The 19,425-nt window shown below is 53.8% G+C and overlaps 1 protein-coding gene across 15 annotated transcripts in view; it reads right to left on the bottom strand.

Moving 5' to 3' along the window:
* MINK1 (misshapen like kinase 1) overlaps positions 1-19,425 on the bottom strand; it is a 55,536-nt gene that overhangs the window by 11,044 nt on the left and 25,067 nt on the right. For all 15 annotated transcript variants that reach the window (XM_070061288.1, XM_070061284.1, XM_070061283.1 and 12 more), the window contains 8 exons: positions 5,905-5,970; positions 3,930-3,986; positions 3,716-3,841; positions 1,680-1,790; positions 1,251-1,341; positions 765-895; positions 289-343; positions 119-197 (listed from right to left, as the gene is read on the bottom strand). In XM_070061288.1, the coding sequence (XP_069917389.1) occupies positions 119-197; positions 289-343; positions 765-895; positions 1,251-1,341; positions 1,680-1,790; positions 3,716-3,841; positions 3,930-3,986; positions 5,905-5,970 (716 nt within the window). Of the gene's footprint in view, positions 1-118; positions 198-288; positions 344-764; positions 896-1,250; positions 1,342-1,679; positions 1,791-3,715; positions 3,842-3,929; positions 3,987-5,904; positions 5,971-19,425 lie in introns of those variants that run through there.

A 19,425-nucleotide genomic window follows, 5' to 3' on the forward strand; every position in this document is an offset into this window, starting at 1 on the left:
GCTCACTCAGAGCAGGAAGCTGGGTCATTCACCCCAAAGCCACCCTGACCTTCCCCGTCCGCTCCGTCCCGCGACAGGGCCCCTGCAGTGACCGGACGCCCAGCCCTGGGAGACCTACCACTTCTTGGACTTGAGCCGGGGCGGGGGGTTCCGAGGGATGAGGAAGAGGGCTCGCATGGGGTGCATGTCGCACAGAGCTGTGGCACAGCAGAGACGCCGTCAGCCTAGAGGACCCCTCCCTGCACGGCCTCCCTGAGCCCCCCAACCCCAGGCAGCCTCAGCACTTACGGGGGGCTCCCTCCGCCATCTCGATGGCTGTGATTCCTAGAGACCAGATGTCACTCTACAGAGGGCAGAGACAGCGACCGGTGAAGATCTTCAGCAACCCTGCCCAGGAGCCACCAGCCCTGCCCTCCCTGGGACCCCTTCCTGGTCCCCACTCTTGCCAAGGTGAGGCCAGCGCTACGGCATAGTAGGTTTAGCCTCCGCCTGTGGTGCTGGCGTCCCCTCTGGGCACCAGTTTGAGTCCAGACTGCTCCACTTCCGATCCAGCTCCCCGCTAATGACCGAGGTCCCTCCCCTCCAACTCATCCCATCTCCCTGCCCCTACTCCTTGCCACAGTTCCCCAGTCCCCATTGCTAATGTGTCGCTGACCTTGGCTTTCTTCCCTAGCCCACTCAAGCCCTGACACCTTCTATCCACCCGGCACCCCCACCTCACTTCCTGCCCTGGGCAGCCCCCACAAGCCCACTCCCTTCCATACCCTGTAATCGTAGGTGGCATCGGGGTTCTCATCACAGGCAATGACCTCTGGGGCCATCCAGTACGGGGTCCCAATGAAAGTGTTCCGCCTGCCCACGGTGCGATCCAGCTGAGCGCTCACCCCAAAATCCACTGTGACGTGTGGAGCAGGCGTCAGCACAGGGGCAGGTCCACACCTCACCTGAGGCAGCTGGGGTCTGGGTCCCACCCTGACATCCTCCCACCCCCCGACACCCTTCAGAACCTGACCCAACCTCCCTGCACCCTGGGGGTAAAGCAAAGCGAAAGGTCAAGGGCCACACCCTGGGCAGGGGTCAGTTGTCCCCCTTCCCCCAAGGGACCCTGGGCACTAGGCACATGGGCAGGTGAGAAGCTGCCTGAGGGGCTTTCAGCAGGAGGCACGGAGGGGGCCTAGGCAGAGCTGCCTCCGAGCACACAGGAGGTTGGACCTGGGCCCTATTCTCTGTCCTGGAGGGAACCTGCGCACCTAGCTTAACCTCAGCGTTCTCGGTCAGCAGCACGTTCTGCCCCTTGATGTCTCGATGAATCACCTTGTGTGCGTGGAGATGCGCCAGACCCTAGGACGGCAGGGGGCAGTCAGCCATGGGTCAGAGAGTCATGGGTCATGGCAGAAGGGTGTGGGGGGGGGGGAGGAAGGAGGAGGGGGAGCCATCAGTCTGCACAGGGCCGGGCTGAGGGAGCAGAAGCCCCTGCTGCCTCCCCTCCCCCCAGCCTCAAGCACAGGCTGAGCGGTCTTCTGGGAGCTTCTGGAGCAGTGGCTCTCACTGAGTGCCCAGAGGTCACAGGGGTGCAAGTGCAGGCAGAGCTTGGAGAGGGCGGGGCTCGTCTCCTCAGACAGCCTGAGCACTCCGGGCCTGGGGCCCAGGGCAGGGGAGGAGCGAGGGGCCGGGCGCACCCTGAGAATCTCCCGGCAGATGTAGGCGATGCAGTCCTCCTTCAGGGCGTTCCCCTTGGTGTTCTTCACCAGGTCAGTCACGGAGCCAGCACCACAGAACTCCATCACCAGCTGCGGGCACGGTGCGAGGGGGAAAGCAGTGGGGTCAGGCAAGGCCCACCCCCTGCCAGAGGCCTTGGGGGTAGCACTGGGCTCAGCTAGACAGTAGGGCCCCTGGACTCTCACAAAGAGCACAGACCTCTTGAGACTGGGAGCGACAGGGAAAGGGAAGACAGCTGGGGAGGAACCGGCAGGGCTGGGAGGCCCCGAGCCCCCGAGACCGTGCAGACGGCGAGGAAGGGTTCAACGATCGCAGCAGGTTCTCAGGGGGCCCCAAACTCCAAAGGGCTAAGAAGCACTGCTCTGCAGCAGAGGCCGCCAGCCCTGGCCGCCCAAGGACGACTTCTGTAGGAAGCCTTTACCCTTTTCAAGGGTCACGAGTGAAGTCAGAAGAATCCCACATCACGATACGTGAAAATCGTTTTGGCGACCACACAGGTCTGTGGGACACAGCCACGCTCCCCATGGGGCACCGTCTGCTGCTGCTTTCACAGTGCACAGCACAGCGATGTGTGCAGGGCAGCTGTGACGGCACAGCCACAGCCACAGCCACGAAGCCCACAGAATCCACCGCCCAGCCCCTGACTCAAAGGCAAGGAAGGCTAAGCAGGGGGATGTGCCACGCCCGTGCATGGGGTCTACCCAGGGAGCTGCAGGGGAACCTGAGAACACTTCCTGTCCGAGTAGTTTCATTAACAAACACATCCACAACAGAACGGTTGCACCAGTCACGCATTTTTGCACAAGCAATAAGAGTAATTGGCGGGGCTGGCATTGTGGTGTAGCGGGAAAAGCTGCAGCTTGCAGTGCCGGCATCCCATATTGGTGCCAGTTCCCATCCTGGCTGCTCCACTTCCAATCCAGCTCCCTGCTAATGTACCTAGGAAAGCAGTGGAAGATGGCCCAGTGCTTGGGCTCCTGCACCTATGTGGGAGACCTGGACGAAGTCCAGGCTCCTGGTTGACTCAGCCCAGCCCTGGTTGTTGCGGCCATCTGGGGAGTGTACCAGCAGATGCAAGATCTCTCTTTTGCTATCTCTTCCTTTTTGCCTTTCAATAACATAAACAAATCTTGAAAAAAATTTGCATGTGTGCCCTTTTGGGGCCCGCCCCTTGGATAGCAGGTGGCACAGTGACAGGAGGGAAGGACCACGCTAACACGTCCAGAAGAGGGCGCCTCGCTGCCCATCTCAGTGACCTCCCCTGCACACATCTGGCAGGTAAACCCACCAAGGCTCAGGGGCCTGGGAGGCCGGGACTGTGGCTCATGCTCATGTGTACAGGGCAGACAGCAGGTGCTTAGTAAGCACTTGTTGACCGGCTGACTGCTAGGAGGGGAGACCTGGCAGGACCGGCAAAGCTGCCCCAGTCCTTGCCCTGCTCCTGCTGCTCTCCCTAGGGGCTGGGCTCAGCACCCCAAAGCCTGAGGCTGACAGAATGCAGCACCCACGCCAGGGAGGGGAAGGACTCTGGAATGTTCTGGGCCACCAGGGATTTGGGGAGGCCCCAAAGAGTGATGGCAGGTTCTGGCTCAACCAGTCGCGAGGGGAGCTATGCACTACCAGGAGGGGTCTGAGCCCAAGGGCCTCCCACAAATATTCTGGGTCTGCTGCCTTCCCGGGAGCTGTGCTCCTAGGCAGCTGGACTGAAGACTGGCCTCCCTGTGGTCTCTTCCCACCACGACTTCCCTGCAGAGGGAGGGGAGAGCAGCACCCCTGCCCCCAGAGCACGGAGGACTAGGGCCTGCAGGGTGTGCAGAGGGCCCGGGAGTGGCAGCTCTGGGCGACTCATGACGTCCCTCTGACCCAGAGACAGGAGGGGCCAGGGCACCAAGGGAGGGCTGGCAAGAAGACGCCCTGGGCGTGGGCCCCCGAGTTCCATGACGGCAGCCTGGAGGCAGGGCCGTGGGGGGCGGGACAGGTGGGGGGCGTTTCTCACCCAGAGCTGGTCGTCGTTTCCAGGGGGGCTCTTCTTGATGAAGGCCCCATAGTAGGTGGCGATGTTGCGGTGGTGAGAGTATTTTTTCAGCATATTGATCTCCTGTTTGATCTCTTCCTCCTCGTCCTAGGCAAAGGAAGGTAGTAAGCCCTGAGACTCTCCCACACCCTCTGCTCAGTGCTCAGACCCTCCCTCTGCCTGGCACTGCTCCTACCTCCGTGACGTCCATGACCTTGATGGCAGCCAGCTGCCCGGTCTTGACATGCCGACCCTGTGGGACAGAGAGCCCGGCACGCAAGGATCAGGGTCTGTGCTCAGGGAGCAGGAGGGGGAGGGGCCTGACTCCAGGAGAGGCCACGTCCCTGGGCTGTCTTCTATCTCAGAGCATGCCCCTCGTGTGGCAAGGCTCCTCCGTCTGTGTGTTGGCCATCAAAGCAGACAGTGGAGACAGCTCCTGGGCCATCAGGGAACAGAAAATACCACCTCGACTGGACTCCCACGCTGCAAGCTCAATAAACGTAAAGGATCTCTTCTCATTGAAAACTGGAGAAGGGGCTGGCCTTGCAGTGCAGTGGGTTAAGCTGCCACCTGCAACTCTGGCATCCCACATGAGCACCAGTTCAAGTCCCAGCCGCTCCACTTCCATCCAGCTCCCTGCTGATGCTCCTGGGAAAGCAGTGGAAGACGGCCCAAGTCCTTGGGCCTCTGCACCCACATGGGAGACCTGGAAGAAGCTCCTGGCTCCCGGCTTTGGTTCAGCTCAGCTCTGGCCATTGCAACCATTTGGGGAGTGAACCTGCAGATGGAAGGCCTTTCTCTCTGTCTCTCCCTCTGTCTATAATTCTACCTCTCAAATAAATCAATAAAAATATTTAAAAAATAAAAAAAAAGATGGAGAGAGGAGATGAGTGAGAGGCTTATATTCCACACTCTGCTTTGGGCCTGCTCGCATCTGAAAGGAAAGGGAGTGGAAGACACTTCTCATCCTGATAGAGGCTGGGCGAGCTGGAGGGGAGGCAGGGAGGAGTGGGCTTTCCTGACCCACCACTGCAGACAGGAGGCCTCTCCTGGGATCACCCCCACTCCCCGGGCTGTCTGTCGTGGAGACAGAGCTGAGAATTTAGGGAACTTGGAAGACACAGAGGGGCCCGCTGATGCATGTCAACGCTGTCGCCAGACCTAACGGGAGGAAACTTGCCCTTCTTGAGTATGTCCCACCAGCCCCCGCCTCCCCCTCCAGCCTTCTGGAATTCCTGTAGAAGTCATCTAAGGCTTGGACAGGAAAGCCAAGGCTTCCTGAGGCGGACCGGGGTGAGGGAAGGCAGCCCCTTGTGGGTACGGACATGGGTGGTGCCAGCTCACAAATTAATGTCCTCAGCTGCCACTCAAGACTCAAGCGCAGGAGCACATGGAGCGATCTCCATGGCAACAAGTAGGCAAGAGACTGGGGAAGTGTGTAGGGAGGTGCCTGCTTCCCCCAAGCTTGCAGGGGCAGGAGGTAAGGGCAGGTGGTCCCAGTGGCAGAGGGGACACAGAGATGCGGGGGGTGGAGGGGCTGGAGGGCACCATGTTGGGACAAAGCAGCAGCACCATCTTGAATGGCCCCCATCCAAGTGCGAGCAGTGGTCGAGCCACGTGAGAGGGCCAGGCTGACGGCTACCCTCAGGGGCTGAGAAGAGGCCACTCTGCAGCCTCCGCAGCAGAAGGCTGGAGCTCCGTCTCCCTGTGCTGCAGGCCGCAGGAGGCAGCCGGGGAAAGCCACCGACCGCCCTCGGTGCAAGGCCGCCCACGAGGTCCACAACTCCAGCTCCTGGGTCTCTCCGCGGCCTTGGGAGAAGCCAAACTCACACCTTCAGCGCGAACCCCCGCCTCCGCATCCCAGGGCAGCTCTGCCACTGCCCCTGTGCCCTCGTGCTTCCTGTCCCACGCCCCACCCGGCTGCAGCCTGTTCCTGCCACACCCAGCACTAGTGGTAAACGCGGAGGAAGAGGCCAGCCAAAGCACCCCTTCTTGCTGCTCCTGCATCGGCTCCCCTCCCTCCGTCGTGTCCTCTCCTTCCTTTCCTGGGGCCCCCAGCCTGTCACCTCCCACAGCCCCCCTCGGATCTCCAGACCTGTAACCCACGCTTCCATCCTGGCAAGAGGGCCCTGAGGATGTGGAGGCCACACTTCTGCACCTTTAGATCTCACCTTGTACACCTGTCCGTAGGTTCCATTGCCGACCACTTCCACCAGCTCAAAGATCCCAGCAGGGTCCTGGAGGGGAGGGCAGCGGAGGAGAGAATAAAGGGTCAGGACGTCAGAAGAGGAAGCCGAGGCCGAGGCTGGAGGAGAGGGCAAGGTATGGGGTCGGGGTGGGAGAGTGACACCAGCTCTCCCCAGGGCGCTGGCAGGGGAGCCCTGCGGCCTGCCCTTCTCCTGGGCTGGCTCCCAGTGGGTGCTCTGTGGGGAAAGGGAGAAGGAGGTGAAAGAACATGGAAGTGAGGGGCCAGATGGCTTTGCAAATGTATTCCTGATGTCAAACCCAGTGACCAGCTTTGCAAGTCTGTCCTCATCCACCCGACGAGGGTGCCCGAGGCCCTGCCTCTGGGGCTGGCACAAATGCTAAGTGAAGTAATGTCCCTAACGCGCTGGCACGGAGCGTGTGCTCCAAGAAGTTAATCACCACTGTGGCTGCTCAGCAGAGACAAGCAGGAGCCATCGTCCTTCTGCTCTTCCCCTTCCCAGTGCTCCTGCACTGCAGGAGGCCAGGCCAGGGTTTGAGGCATCCAGGGGCTGTGGGCGAGAACTTCAGGGACGGACGGGACCCAGGATGGAGGGAAAGGACCTCCGGGACAGGCAGATGGGCAGAGAGAACTTCCTGTTCCTATTCTTCTGAGCCAGGCTGTGCCAGGGGGAGAGGGGGCCCAAAGGGCTCGAGAGAGCCTCATCTTGCTGGGCCAAGTGCAGGCGCCTGGCCTCCAAGCAGCACGCGCACCCTCCGGGCAGGCCTGTTTCTTCTCTTTCTTGAGGAAGAGAGAGACAGAAAGCTGAGAGGTGCAGCTGCAAGCTGGAGATGGGTCCCCTCTCTCCACCTGTGGGACCCAGAGGGGAGGCAGAGGGTGAGGGTGGTGCTCAGGAATGAACCGTGCAGGCAACCCCCGGGCCCCGTGCTGATCATGTGGTAGGATCCAATACTCCTTTCTCGCTGATTTTGGAAGCCAGCATAGGATTTCTGAGGGGGGAGGAGGAGGAGGAGGAGGAGGAGGAGGAGGAGGAGGAGGAGGAGGAGCAGGGGGAGGGGGAGGGAGAACGAACTACCACCACAAGCAGCAGAAACCCACAAGAAAGCCCAATCCTCCTCCACCCGTTGAAGTGAGCCTACAGAACACGGCTGGGGCCTGGTGGAGTCTGGGGAGACACCTGCCCCACGCTGCTTAAGAACGTCCTCCCCAGGAGGAATGCGTGGGCAACGCGCCCCAGCTCCCTGCACCGCCCCGTCACAGCATGCAGCACTGCAGTGCAAATCCCCTGGAGGAAGGGACCCAGTGTTCCTGCTCACTCAGTCTGTCCAGCACCCTGCATGGAGAATGCTCTTAACCCGCTTGCAGCCGCAGCTTGCAAGGACTGCCCTCCCTGCGCTCTGAGCAGCCTGGCTGACCAGACCAAGTAAGGGAGCCTATGTTCGATTATTTAGCTCCAGGCGAAGACACTGAAACAAATTGGGGGCATCTGGTTGGGCTGTTAAGAAGCTGCTGAGGGGGCCGGAGTGGTGGTGCAATGGGTTATACCATAGCCTGTGACTCAATATCCCATGAGTGCCACTTCCAGTCCAGCTCCCTGCTAACGCGCCCGGGAAAGCAGAGAAAGATGGCTCAACTGCCTGCTCCCTGCCACCCACAAGGGAGCCCCAGATGGAGTTCCAGGCTCTTGGCTTTGGCCTGGTCCAGCTCAGGTCACTGCGGCCATTTGGGGACTAAAACAGTGGATGGAAGATCTCTCTTCATCTCTCTCCCTTTCTTTCTCTCCTTCTTTCTGACTCTGATGCTTCCTCTCTTTGAGTCTGTCTTCCCAATAAATAAAATAAATCTTAGAAAAGGTGCCACTTAGGACATCAGAGTGCCTGGGCTTGAGATCCAACTCCCGACTGCACCCTTCTTCCTAATGTGCACCCTAGGAAACACTGGGTTGACAGCTCAAGTGCTTGGGTCCCTGCCACCCATGTGGGAGACCCAGATGGAGTTCCTGGCTCCTGGCTTTGACTTGGCCTAGCCCTGGCTGTTGCAGGCATTTAAGATCTTCCAGTGGATGGAAGATCTCTGTGTTGTGTGTGTTTCTGTGTCACTCTGCCTTTCAAGTAAAATAAATAAAAAAATCATTTTTAAAAAGGGTAAGTTTTCTTTGGTACAAAAAATTTTGAAATCCAGGGCCAGGTGTTGTGGTACAGCAGGTGGGGCTGCCACCTGTGATGTTTACATCCCACACTGGAGTACTGCTTCGAGTTCAATCCAGCTTCCTGCTAATGCAGACCTTGGGAGGCAACAGATGATGGCTCAAGTATTTGGGTTTCTGCCACCCTTGTGGGAAACTCGGAATGAGTTCCTGACTCCTGGCTTTGGCCTGGCCCAGGCCTGGCTTTTGTAGACATTTGGGGATTGAACCAACAGAGGGAAGGTCTCTCTCTGTGTGTCACTCTGTCTTTCAAGTAGATGAAAAACAAACATCCATTAAAAAAAAAAAAAAGGCAAAAAGAACTGAGCTCTAGGGGCCAGCACTGTGGTACAAGTTAGGCTGCCACGTACAAAGCCAGCACCCCACTTTAGAACATCCATTTGTAGATGTTGTGCTTTGGATCCAGCTCCCTGTTAAAGCCCCTGGGAAGGTGGCACATGATAGTACAAGTGCTGGAGCCCCTGTCACCCACGTGGGAGACCCAGACGAAGTCCCTGGCTCCTGGATGCAGCATGGCCTAGCCTTTGCCACTGCATCCATTTATGGAGTAAAGTAGGGATAGAAGCTCTCTCTCCCCTCGGCCCCCCGCCCTGTTGCTCTGCCTTTCAAATAAATAAATCTTTAAAAAAAAAAAAAAAGAGTACAAAGATGCTGCTTGCTTGGAGCCGCAGTGATGGGTGGTGGCTCTCCAGTGAGAACGGTGGCATCAGCTGTGTGTCCTGAGCAAGTGTCTAACTGTTGGGGGCCTTGCTTTTCCCCACAAACTGAGAGGGCACTGGATGGGGTAAAAAGTCTGCTTCACAGTTTCAGGGCACAAGAATTAGGTTCTACTTGGGGTCCCAGGTGGGGTCCCTGCAGGAGGTGATGTCTGAGCTGGGCTTTGGAGGCTGTTTCCAGTTGGTGACGAGAAGGGAAGAGTGGAGAACGCCACGCCACACCAAGGGACAGCAGCCAGGGTCTGGAATTCGAGTCTGCGATGTGAGGAGATGCATCTCACGTGAGAAGCACCTGTCTATCAGGCAGTTAGAAAGATGGCTCTGGAGCCAGTGCTGTGGCAGAGTGGGTAAAGCTACCGCCTGCAGTGCTGGCATCCCATATGGGTGCCGGTTCAAGTCCCAGCTGCTCCACTTCTGATCCCGCTCTCTGCTATGGCCTGGGAAAGCAGTGGAAGAGGGCCCAAGTTCTTGGACCTTTGCACCCATGTGGGAAACCCTGAAGAAGTTCCTGGCTCCTGACTTAAGCCTAGCCCAGCCCTGGCTGTTGTGGCCATTTGGGCAGTGAAACAGAGTATGGAAGACCTGTCTCTCTGTCTCTCCCTCTCTAACTCAATCTTTCAAATAAAATAAATCAAAAAATAAAATTAAAAAAAAATAATTCCCCAAAACACAAACAAAAATCTGGAGACAAAGATTTTGAGGCCCTCAGGAACGAGAGCTGGAGACATGGACAAGTACCCGGGGAGAGTGCACAGGGACAACAGAAGAGCATGCTACAGAGCAGAAGGGGAGCAGACACCAGAGAGGGGCGCGAGGTGACGGAGGATCCCAAGCGCTGCAGGCCACTCGGACAGCACGGGAACTGAGGCCTGAGCAGCCAGGGAACCACTGGGAACTGCGGCGCTGAGAGGAGAGGCAGATGCAGGGGCTGGAGGAGACAGGGAGTGATAAGGGGTGAAGGCCACAGGGACAGCACCCTCTCTGGACAAGTCCAGCTTTGAGAGGCAGGGGAGAAGTCAGATAACATCAAGAGGAGGGAGCAGGGTCAAAGGGCTTTCAAGGGGCCAGTGCTGTGGCACAGTGGCTTAAGCCACCTTCTGTAATACTGGCATCCCGTGTGGGCATGAGTTCCAGTCCCAGCTGCTCCACTTCCGATCCAGCTCTCTGCTAAGGCCTGGGAAAGCAGCGGAAGATGGCCCAGGTCCTTGGGCCCCTGCACCCATGTGGGAGACCCAGAAGCTCCTGGTTCCTCACTTGGTCTGACCCAGCCCCAGTTATTGTGGCCATTTGGGGAGTGAACCAGCAGATGAAAGACCCTTTCTCTCTGTCTCTCCCTCTAACTCTGCCTTTCAAATAAAAACACATCTTTAAAAAAATTGAGGGAGATTTTAAAACAGAAGGGCTCTCCAAAGCTCGTGGAAGGGAAGAGGCTTAAAGCGGAGGAATTAAATTTTTTATTTGAGGCCGGCGCCGCGGCTCACTAGGCTAATCCTCCGCCTAGCGGCGCCGGCACACCGGGTTCTAGTCCCGGTTGGGGCGCCGGATTCTGTCCCGGTTGCCCCTCTTCCAGGACAGCTCTCTGCTGTGGCCAGGGAGTGCAGTGGAGGATGGCCCAGGTGCTTGGGCCCTGCACCCCATGGGAGACCAGGAAAAGCACCTGGCTCCTGGCTCCTGCCATTGGATCAGCGCGGTGCGCCCGCCGCGGCGGCCATTGGAGGGTGAACCAACGGCAAAGGAAGACCTTTCTCTCTGTCTCTCTCTCTCACTGTCCACTCTGCCTGTCAAAAAAAATAAATAAAATAAATAAATAAATAATTTTTTATTTGTACATGTTTGTTTATATTTGAATGCAGAGATAGTGAGACCTCTCCTATCCATTGATCTAGTCCCCAGATGCCTGCACAGTCATAGATGGAGAAAGCCAAAGCCAGGAGCCAGGAACTGCGTCCAGGTCTCCCAGGTGGGTGGCAGGGATCCAGGTACTTCGGCCACCATCTGCTGCCTCCCAGGGTCTGTTTCAGCAAGAAGCTAAAGGCAAGGATGAGGCCGGGACTTGAAACCAGGCTCTCTGATATGGGATGTGGACACCTCAACCACTGTGCTAAGTGCCCACCCCAAGGAAATGATTTTTCAATAATGCACCTGTGGATGTGGCGTATGTCTGTATGTTTTAGTCCACAGCGTGTGAACTGCATGTTCCACTGGTTCACTACACGGATGAAACACAACACCTAGAGATGCATAACACAGTTCAGATGTGACTCCTGCACTGGGAATACTGTGCCTACGTTCCTGGTCACCCTCTCTGAAGGTGACCCAGAAACAGTATTCCAGAGGGAGGTACTCTACCCCTGGGAGCTGAGCTGAGCTGGCCCCAGCACAGCTTTGAGGAGGCTGCTAGGGGACTTCCCCAGCTCTCCCTCGTGATGCTCCATGTCCTGGCCGGCCTGCTGCCAAAGGGGCAGGGGATGCTAACAAGGGCTTGGGTGACCCGGGAGAGGAGAGGAGAGGACAGGCAGAGGGAAGAAGGGGAAAGCCTGCTGTGCTCGGGCGAGGAGGAGCTCAGTAAGTGTTCAACAGCCTTGACTTCAGGGATTATGTCAGGAAGACCATCTGCTCGGGAGGGGACCCGAGCTCGTGGGCTGCACAGTAGAGTTATCAAACCTACGGGCTACGTGAGAATCACTTGTGAAGCAGACTCCTGGCCGGGTTTGGGATGAGGAACAAGAACCCTAGTGAGTCAAAGGCAGAGGGCAGGGGACAGTTGTCCCACAGCAGGCCAGCACCACTGCTGCCTGCATGCTGACATCCTACGTGGACTCCATATTGCTCCAGCTCCAATCCAGCTCCCGGCTAAAGTGCCTGGGAAAGCAGCGGAAGACGGCCCAAGTATCTGGACCCCTGACACCCTTATGGGAGATCTGGATGGAGTTCCAGGCTCCTGGCTTCAGCCTGGCCCAGCCTTTTGGGGGGAGGGGGGTGAACCAGATCTCTTAACTCTGCCTTTCAAATAAATCAATCACTAAATCTTTAAAACAAAACAAGAAAAACAAATGCCGAGGGCTAGTAGACCCAGTCTGGGAAACACTGCTTCAGGGTGTTACTAGCAGGGCTCTGACAGGCGTAGGACTATCCAGGAGCAGTAAGGATGGGGTGGAGTCTGGCAGCCCAAGTGGCAGGGTGCCAGCAGCATCTGGGTAGTCAAGGGCTGTCCTTCCTATGGCATCTCGCCAGCCCTGTGGCCTCAGTGACTCCCCACCCAGCCATACACTGGCACCTGCTTGCTTCCACACCTGGCCAATCCCGTTTTAAAATGACCTCTTGGGGCCGGTGCTGTGGCACCTGGGAAGGCACTGGAAGATAGTTCAAGTGTTTGAACTTCTGAACCCATGTTGGAGACCCAGAAGAAGCTCCTGGCTCCTGGCCTTGGACTGGCCCAGCCCTGGCTGTTGCAGCAATTTGGGAAGTGAACCAGCAGATGGAAGATTCTCCCTCTCTCCTTCTCTCTCTGTATCTCTGCCTTTCAAATAATAAATCTTTTTTTTTTTCTTTTAATGACCTCTCTCCTTCAGCAAAGCCAAATCTCAAGAACTTTTCCCCCAGAAAATCTCCCCTACCTACTAGCTCACCACAAGTCATCCTACCCATGAGTTTCAACCACAACTTCACATATTAATCTCATCCCACTATGAGTTTAAGTCTCTCAAGGAGAGAACCAAGCAGACATATTGTCTAAAATAACCTAAGAACAACACCGTGATGTCCATTCTTGACTTTTCTCTTCATATAGAGGCTCGAGCCAGAGCAATTAGACCAGAAAACAAAATAACTGGCATTGGGACTAGAAAGGAAGAATGTTCTAGCTCTATGTGCAGATAACATGATCTCATGTGTAAAGTCCTAAGGAATCCACTAAAAATCTATTAGATGGGGTGGGTGCTGTGGCATATCAGGTTAAGCCGCCACTGTGGTGCCAGCATCCCATATGGGTGCAGGTTCGAGTCCTAGCTGCTCCACTTCCAATCCAGCTCCCTGCTCATGTGACTGGGAAAGCAACAGAAGATGGCCCAAGTGCTGGGCCCCTGCACCCATGTAGGAGACCCAGAAGAAGCTACTGGCTTCAGCCTGGCCCAGTTCTGGGTGTCACAACCATTTGGAGGGCGTACCAGCATATGTAAGAGCTCTCTCTCTTCCTTTTTGTAACTCTGCCTTTCAAATAAGATAAATCTTCTTAAAAAAATCTAATAGAACTAATAAACATGCTTAGCAAGGTTGTAAGACACAAGATCGATATGCAAAAATCAACTGTATTTCCATGATCCAAAAATCAAGAAAATAATTCCAGTTAACAATAGCATCCAAAAAAGTTTGTTTAACCAAAGTGTCAGACACGTACACTGAAAACTATAAAATAATGTTGAAATTACAGACCTAAAGAGATAGATACATTCCTGAATCATAAGACTTAATTAAAAAAATATTTATTTATTTGATAGAGTTACAGAGAGAGAGAGGCAGAGACAGAGATAGAGAGCTGCATCTGCTGGTTCACTCCCCAAATGGGTGCAATGGCCAGAGCTGGGCTGATCTGAAACCAGGAGCCAGGAGCTTCTTCCAGGTCTCCCAGGTAAGTATAGGGGCCCAAGCACTTGGGCCATCTTCTACTGCCTTCCCGGGCCATTAGCAGAGAGCTGGATCAGAAGAGGAGCAGCCAGGACACGAGTCACCGTCCATATGGGATGCCAGCCAGCACTGCAGGCAGATTAACCTACTATGTTATAGTGCTAGTCCCAATATTGTTAAGATCCACAGATCCAGTGCATTTTTATCAAAATCCCAGCTGGCTATTTTTACTAAAACTGACAAACTTATCCTAAAAATCATATGGAAATGCAAGGGAGTCAGAACAGATCTTAAAAATGAAGAAGAAAGTTGGAGGACTCACACGTTCCAATTTCAAAACTCACCACAAAGCTACAGGAACCAAGACAGTGTGGGTGGGAGTTTAGCCTACGGATTAAGACACCCATGTCCCACAGCCCCCCTCCGGCACCTGACTCCACCTTCCTGCTAATGCTGACCCTAGCAGGCAGAGGTGATGGCGCAAGTGACTGGGTTCCTGAAACCCACGTGGGAAACCTGGATGGAGTTCCTGGCTCCGGGTTCTGGATTCAGCCCAGCCCTGGCTATCACTGGCACTTGACGAGTGAATCAGCAGATGGGAGCACACAAATTCTCTCTCAAAATTTCTGTCTGTCTGCCCATCAAATAAAGAAATAAATATATTTTTGAAAAGTTTGATGCTGGCACAATGACAGACATATTGATCACAAATAGAATTGAGAATCCAAAAATAAACTCTTAACATTTTTCTTCCTCCACAACGGTGCTAAAAAGCATTCAATAGTCTTTTTTCTTTTTCTTTTTTTTTTTTTTTGACAGGCAGAGTGGACAGTGAGAGAGAGAGAGAGAGAGAGAAAGGTCTTCCTTTTGCCATTGGCTCACCCTCCAATGGCCGCCGCGGCCCGTGCACCGCACTGATCTGATGGCAGGAGCCAGGTGCTTATCCTGGTCTCCCATGGGGTGCAGGGCCCAAGGACCTGGGCCATCCTCCACTGCACTCCCGGGCCACAGCAGAGAGCTGGCCTGGAAGAGGGGCAACCGGGACAGAATCCGGTGCCCCGACCGGGACTAGAACCTGGTGTGCCGGCGCCGCAAGGCGGAGGATTAACCTAGTGAGCTGCGGCGCCGGCCTTCAGTAGTCCTTTCAACAAGTGGTGCTGGGGGCCGGCGCCGCGGCCATCGGTGTAGCTTTACCTGCTACACCATAGTGCTGGTCCGTAAAAAAATTTTTAAAAAACCCTTTGTGCTTTAAAAGATACTGAGCAGCCGAGTCTCCAACTGGCGCCCATATGGGATGCTGGCATTGCAGGCCAGGGCATTAACCCATTGCGCCACACTGCCAGCGCCCCTGGGAGACTTTTGAACAGTACATTTGATTGTCCACTATGGCTGAAATGAGCAATATCCAGAATTATGGATTGCAACTTTAGTAGTCAAGGGCAGCTACTAATTGTCTGATAGATGGTCAAGGAGTTGGGAGGAAAAGAGTTAGAAGTGACAAGAAGATCTGGTGAAATGCATGTGCATGGACTCTTAGACTTAAAGGTATTTGGGCTTCAAGTGAATGTTCACCAAAGGACATTGTGTGGCCATGTGGATGAACTTTGCATACATATGACTATAGGGAACATGATTAATGGAAGGCCCCAGAGGCTGCACTTTGACTCATTACTGCGCATGTGCCAGTTCATACACCCAAGGAGCTACTCCCGGCAAATGACTGAGCATAGCAGGACTATGAAGACATGCCAATTTGTTGGGATAGATGGGTCTCCTGTGACAGCTGACTTTGACTTGAGGACTTCCCAATGGCCTTGCTGAAGCTAAATGAAGTGATCCACTGCAGAGGAGGCTGTCAGCAGTCAGTAGGACATGACAACAGACTTAGTGGATATTGGTCAGCTTCTTTCCCCAGCCATTCCAGTGATTTCCCAATGGGCCCATGTACCAGAGTAAGGATGGGAGTTTATACCCACGCTCCACAATGCAGACTTCCCTTCACTAAGACTGACCTGCTGAAGGCTGACCTTCCAGCAGTGGAGACGGACAATATGCCCCTGATGTTGACACTTTGTGGCTGGTCAATTACATTGAACACTTTCCACCATGGAAGGGGTAGTTGTTTACTCTTATTGGAAAAGATAAATATTATGAACATGGTTGTGCTTTAAAAAAAAAAAAAGATACTGCTAAGAAAGTGAAAATAACCCACAGAATGAGAGCAAATGTTTATAAATTATAGAGCTAATAAAAGATCTGTCTATAAAAGAGATTCCTACAAATAACTCTAAAATAAGACAAAAACCCATACAAAATGGGCAGGGGTGGGTATTTGGCCTGGTGGTTAGGGTGCCAAGTCCCATATGTTGGTAACTGTGTTGGATGCCCAACTCCAGCTTCCTGCTAATTCAGACCATGGGAGACAGCTCATGTAGGAGACCTGGATTGAGTTCCCAGTTCCTGGCGTCAGCCTGGCCCAGCCCTGGCTACTGTGGGCATCTGGGGAGTCAATCAGCAGATGGGAGTGCTCGCTTACTCTTTCTCAGATAAATTATAAAAAATTATTTTAACAAGCAAAGGTTTTGAATAGACCTGTCTTCAAAGAAGATACATATTAAGATGAGATGTTCAATGTTGTTAGCCATTAGGGAACTGCAAACAGAAGCTACAAGGCCAAGTTATCACTTCACATGTGCTAGGATGGATATAATCAAAATGACAGGTGGCAACAAGTGTTGATGAGGGTATGGAGAAACTGACACCTTCATACACTGCTGGTGGGAATATACAATGGGGCAGACACTTAGGAAAAGTTAGGCATTCCTCCGACACTAAACAGACTTGTCTTGTGACTCAGCAATCCCACCCCAGGGTAGACGCTCAGACTGAGAACTGGTCCACCAGAAAACGTGTACACGAGGGCTTGCACCAGGATGCAGCACGTTAAGCTTCTGCTTACACCACCAGTAACCCGTATCAGAGCCGGTTTGAGTCCCGGCTGTTCCACTTCTGATCCAGCTCCCTGCTAATGCACCTGGGAAAGCAGTGGAAGATGGCCCAAGTCCTTGAGCCCCTGTCACCTATGTGGGAGACCAGGATGGAGTTCCTGGCTCCTGGATTCAACCTGGCCCAGACCTGGCCGTTGTGAGCATTTGGGGAATGAACCAACCGCTAAAAGATCTCTCTCTCTCCCTCTGTCACTTTGCCTCTCAAATAAATTTTAAAAATTTGAAAAAAAAAATCTATGTGAATGTTCACAGCAGCATTATTCCTTTTTTTTTTTTTTTTAACTTTTATTTAATAAATATAAATCTCCAAAGTATAGCTTTTGGATTACAGTGGCTTTCCCCTCCCCCCATAACTTCCCTCCCAGCATTATTCCTAATAGCAAAAAAGCAGGAACAATGCAAAAATTCACCAACTGAATGGATAAATGTGGCTTACCTTTACATTGGAGTACTAATGGCAATAAAAGGAATGAAGTATGATTGCTAGATGTCGCAACACAAATGAACCCTCAAAATATTCTGCTAGGGGCTGGCGCTGTGGCATAGCAGGTCAAGCCACTGCCTGCAGTGCCAACATCCCATATGGGGGCCTGGTTGGAGTCCTGACTGCTCCACTTCCAATGCAGCTCCCTGCTAATGCACCTGGGAAAGCAGCAGAAAATGGCCCAAGTCCTTTGGTCCCTGCACCCATGTGGGAGACACAGAAGCAGCTACTGGCTTCTGGTTTTGGACCAGCCCAGCTCTGGCCAGTGTGGCCATTTGGGGAGTGAACTAGCGGATGGAAGCATTCCCTCTCTGCCCCCCCCCCCACTGCCCCATAATTCTTTCAAATAAATCTTTTAAAAATCTGCTATTCAGAGAAGCCAGTCATGCGATGGATCTCACTGTACGGCTCCATGTGTATTTAACACCCAGAACAGGCAAATCCAGAGACAGAAAGCAGCTCTGAGGTTGTCAGGAGCTGGGGGGAAGCGCAATGGGTGGTGCCTGGGTTTCACCTGGGGTTGATGGAAATGTCCTGAGGTCAAGTGGTGATGACTGCACAAGGCTATGACTATACTAAAAACCACTTTAGAACAGTTTAAAAGGGTAGATTTTATGGTATATGAATTTATAGCTCAATCAAGCTATTACTAAAAACAATAACCAGGCAGGCATTTGACCTAGCAGGTAAAACACCAATTAAAATGCCCACATCCCACACTGGAGGGCCTGGGTTCAATGCCAGTTCCAGTGCTGGCTCCCGATTCCAGATTCCTGCTAATGTAGACCCTGGGAGGCAGTGCTGGTGCCTCAGGTGGGTTCCTGACACCCATGGGAGAGACCTGGATTGTGTTCCTGGCTCTTGGTTCCACCCTGGCCTGAAAGGATGCTGCTGTGGGCATCTGGGGGGTGAGTCAGCATATAGGACTTTCTGACCCTCAGAGGAGAGTACTTACCACAGTGTTCAATAAGTTACTATTGATTATTGACAACTTGCACTCTAAGCTACCCTACTAACACGAGAGGCAACCCCTCGGTGCTTCTGGTCTAGTGACACACATAAAACAGTCTGACGAGAGCAGCTCATATGATTCGGAGTTAGGCAATCTGGTTTCTATTCTGAACCCTGTGGCTAACAAGGCACGTGTCTGGCGGCAAGCATCTAGGTTCCCTACCAACGAGGATAAAACACTTTCGAATTCTTATTTTTTAAAGGTTTATTTCTTTATTTGAAAGGCAGAGTGACAGAGAGAAGGGAGAGGCAGAAAGACCTTCTGTCCTGAGCTCCACAACCAGTGATCTGAATACAGCTGTGCCAGGCTTCTGTGCTACGCTGACCATGTCTGGAGAGTCAGGAAAGCCCTTCTGAAGAAGGCAGAGCCGCCCCCTCGGCACAGCGAGTGCCGGTTCTCTGGGCTGCCTTAGGAGATGGCCTATCTTGGCCGTCTCAGACCACGGTCATTGCCCACGCTCCCGCAGCCCCTTAGTGATCTTAATAGCTGGTAATTTTTGAGCACTTTCTTTGCTCCGGATCTGCCTAGTAGTTTACAAGTATAATCTCATAGCAAACTTTGAGGTAAGTACTATTGTTACACTCATTTCACAGATGAAGGCAGTTCAGAGCAATTAAATGACTTGCCCAGGGTTAGACAAAGCTAGCAAGTGGTGGAGCCAAGATCTGACCTCAAAAATCTGACTCCAACACCTGCAGCGAGCTTTGCCTGGCTCACAGCTCCAGTTGCCCAAGGGGCCATGTTCCCCACGCTTTGGTCCCCTCTCTTGCCCCAGCAAGGATACAAGAGGTGGGCTCCTGATCTGACAAAACCCAAGATGACCCCGGGCAAATTTCTCCGTCAGCTGCGAAGGAACATGGCAGACAGAATAAGGGGTCAGGGCTAGCGAGGCCACTGTCATCCCACGTAAAGGGAAGCAGACGCTGTGAGCAGAGAGGGCCAGGGTGGACACAGAGAATGGAGCAGGCGCAGAGGGAGGGCACCAGCTGCAGAGAAGGAGTGGAGTTGTGACTGGCTGACCTGAGCTGTCCCCTGGCAGCCCCATGAATCCAGAACCACCCTGGGGTTCCAGTTCCAACGAGCCGTCTACACCACACTTCTGGTGCTCAGATTCCATTGGGGTTCCCCCCCAACATCCTTTAGAACAACCCATCACCTGGTATTTTTACAGAGTTATGGGGTACAGTGTGACATTTCAACACATGCATTCATTGTGCAATGATGAGATCAGAGTAATCAGCATTTTCATGCCCTCAAACATTGATCGTTTCTTTGTGGTAAGAACATTCAAAATCATCTCATCAAGTGACTTGAAATACACAACAGACTATTAGTCACGCTACTGTACCAGCCAGCACCTGAACTTTTCCTCCTCTCAACTGCCATGTTGTAGCCATTACCCAACTTCTCCCCAGCCCTGTAAGCCTATGGTGACGG

The sequence above is a fragment of the Oryctolagus cuniculus genome, chromosome 17 (assembly GCF_964237555.1).
Source record: "Oryctolagus cuniculus chromosome 17, mOryCun1.1, whole genome shotgun sequence".
Lineage (NCBI taxonomy): Eukaryota > Metazoa > Chordata > Mammalia > Lagomorpha > Leporidae > Oryctolagus > Oryctolagus cuniculus.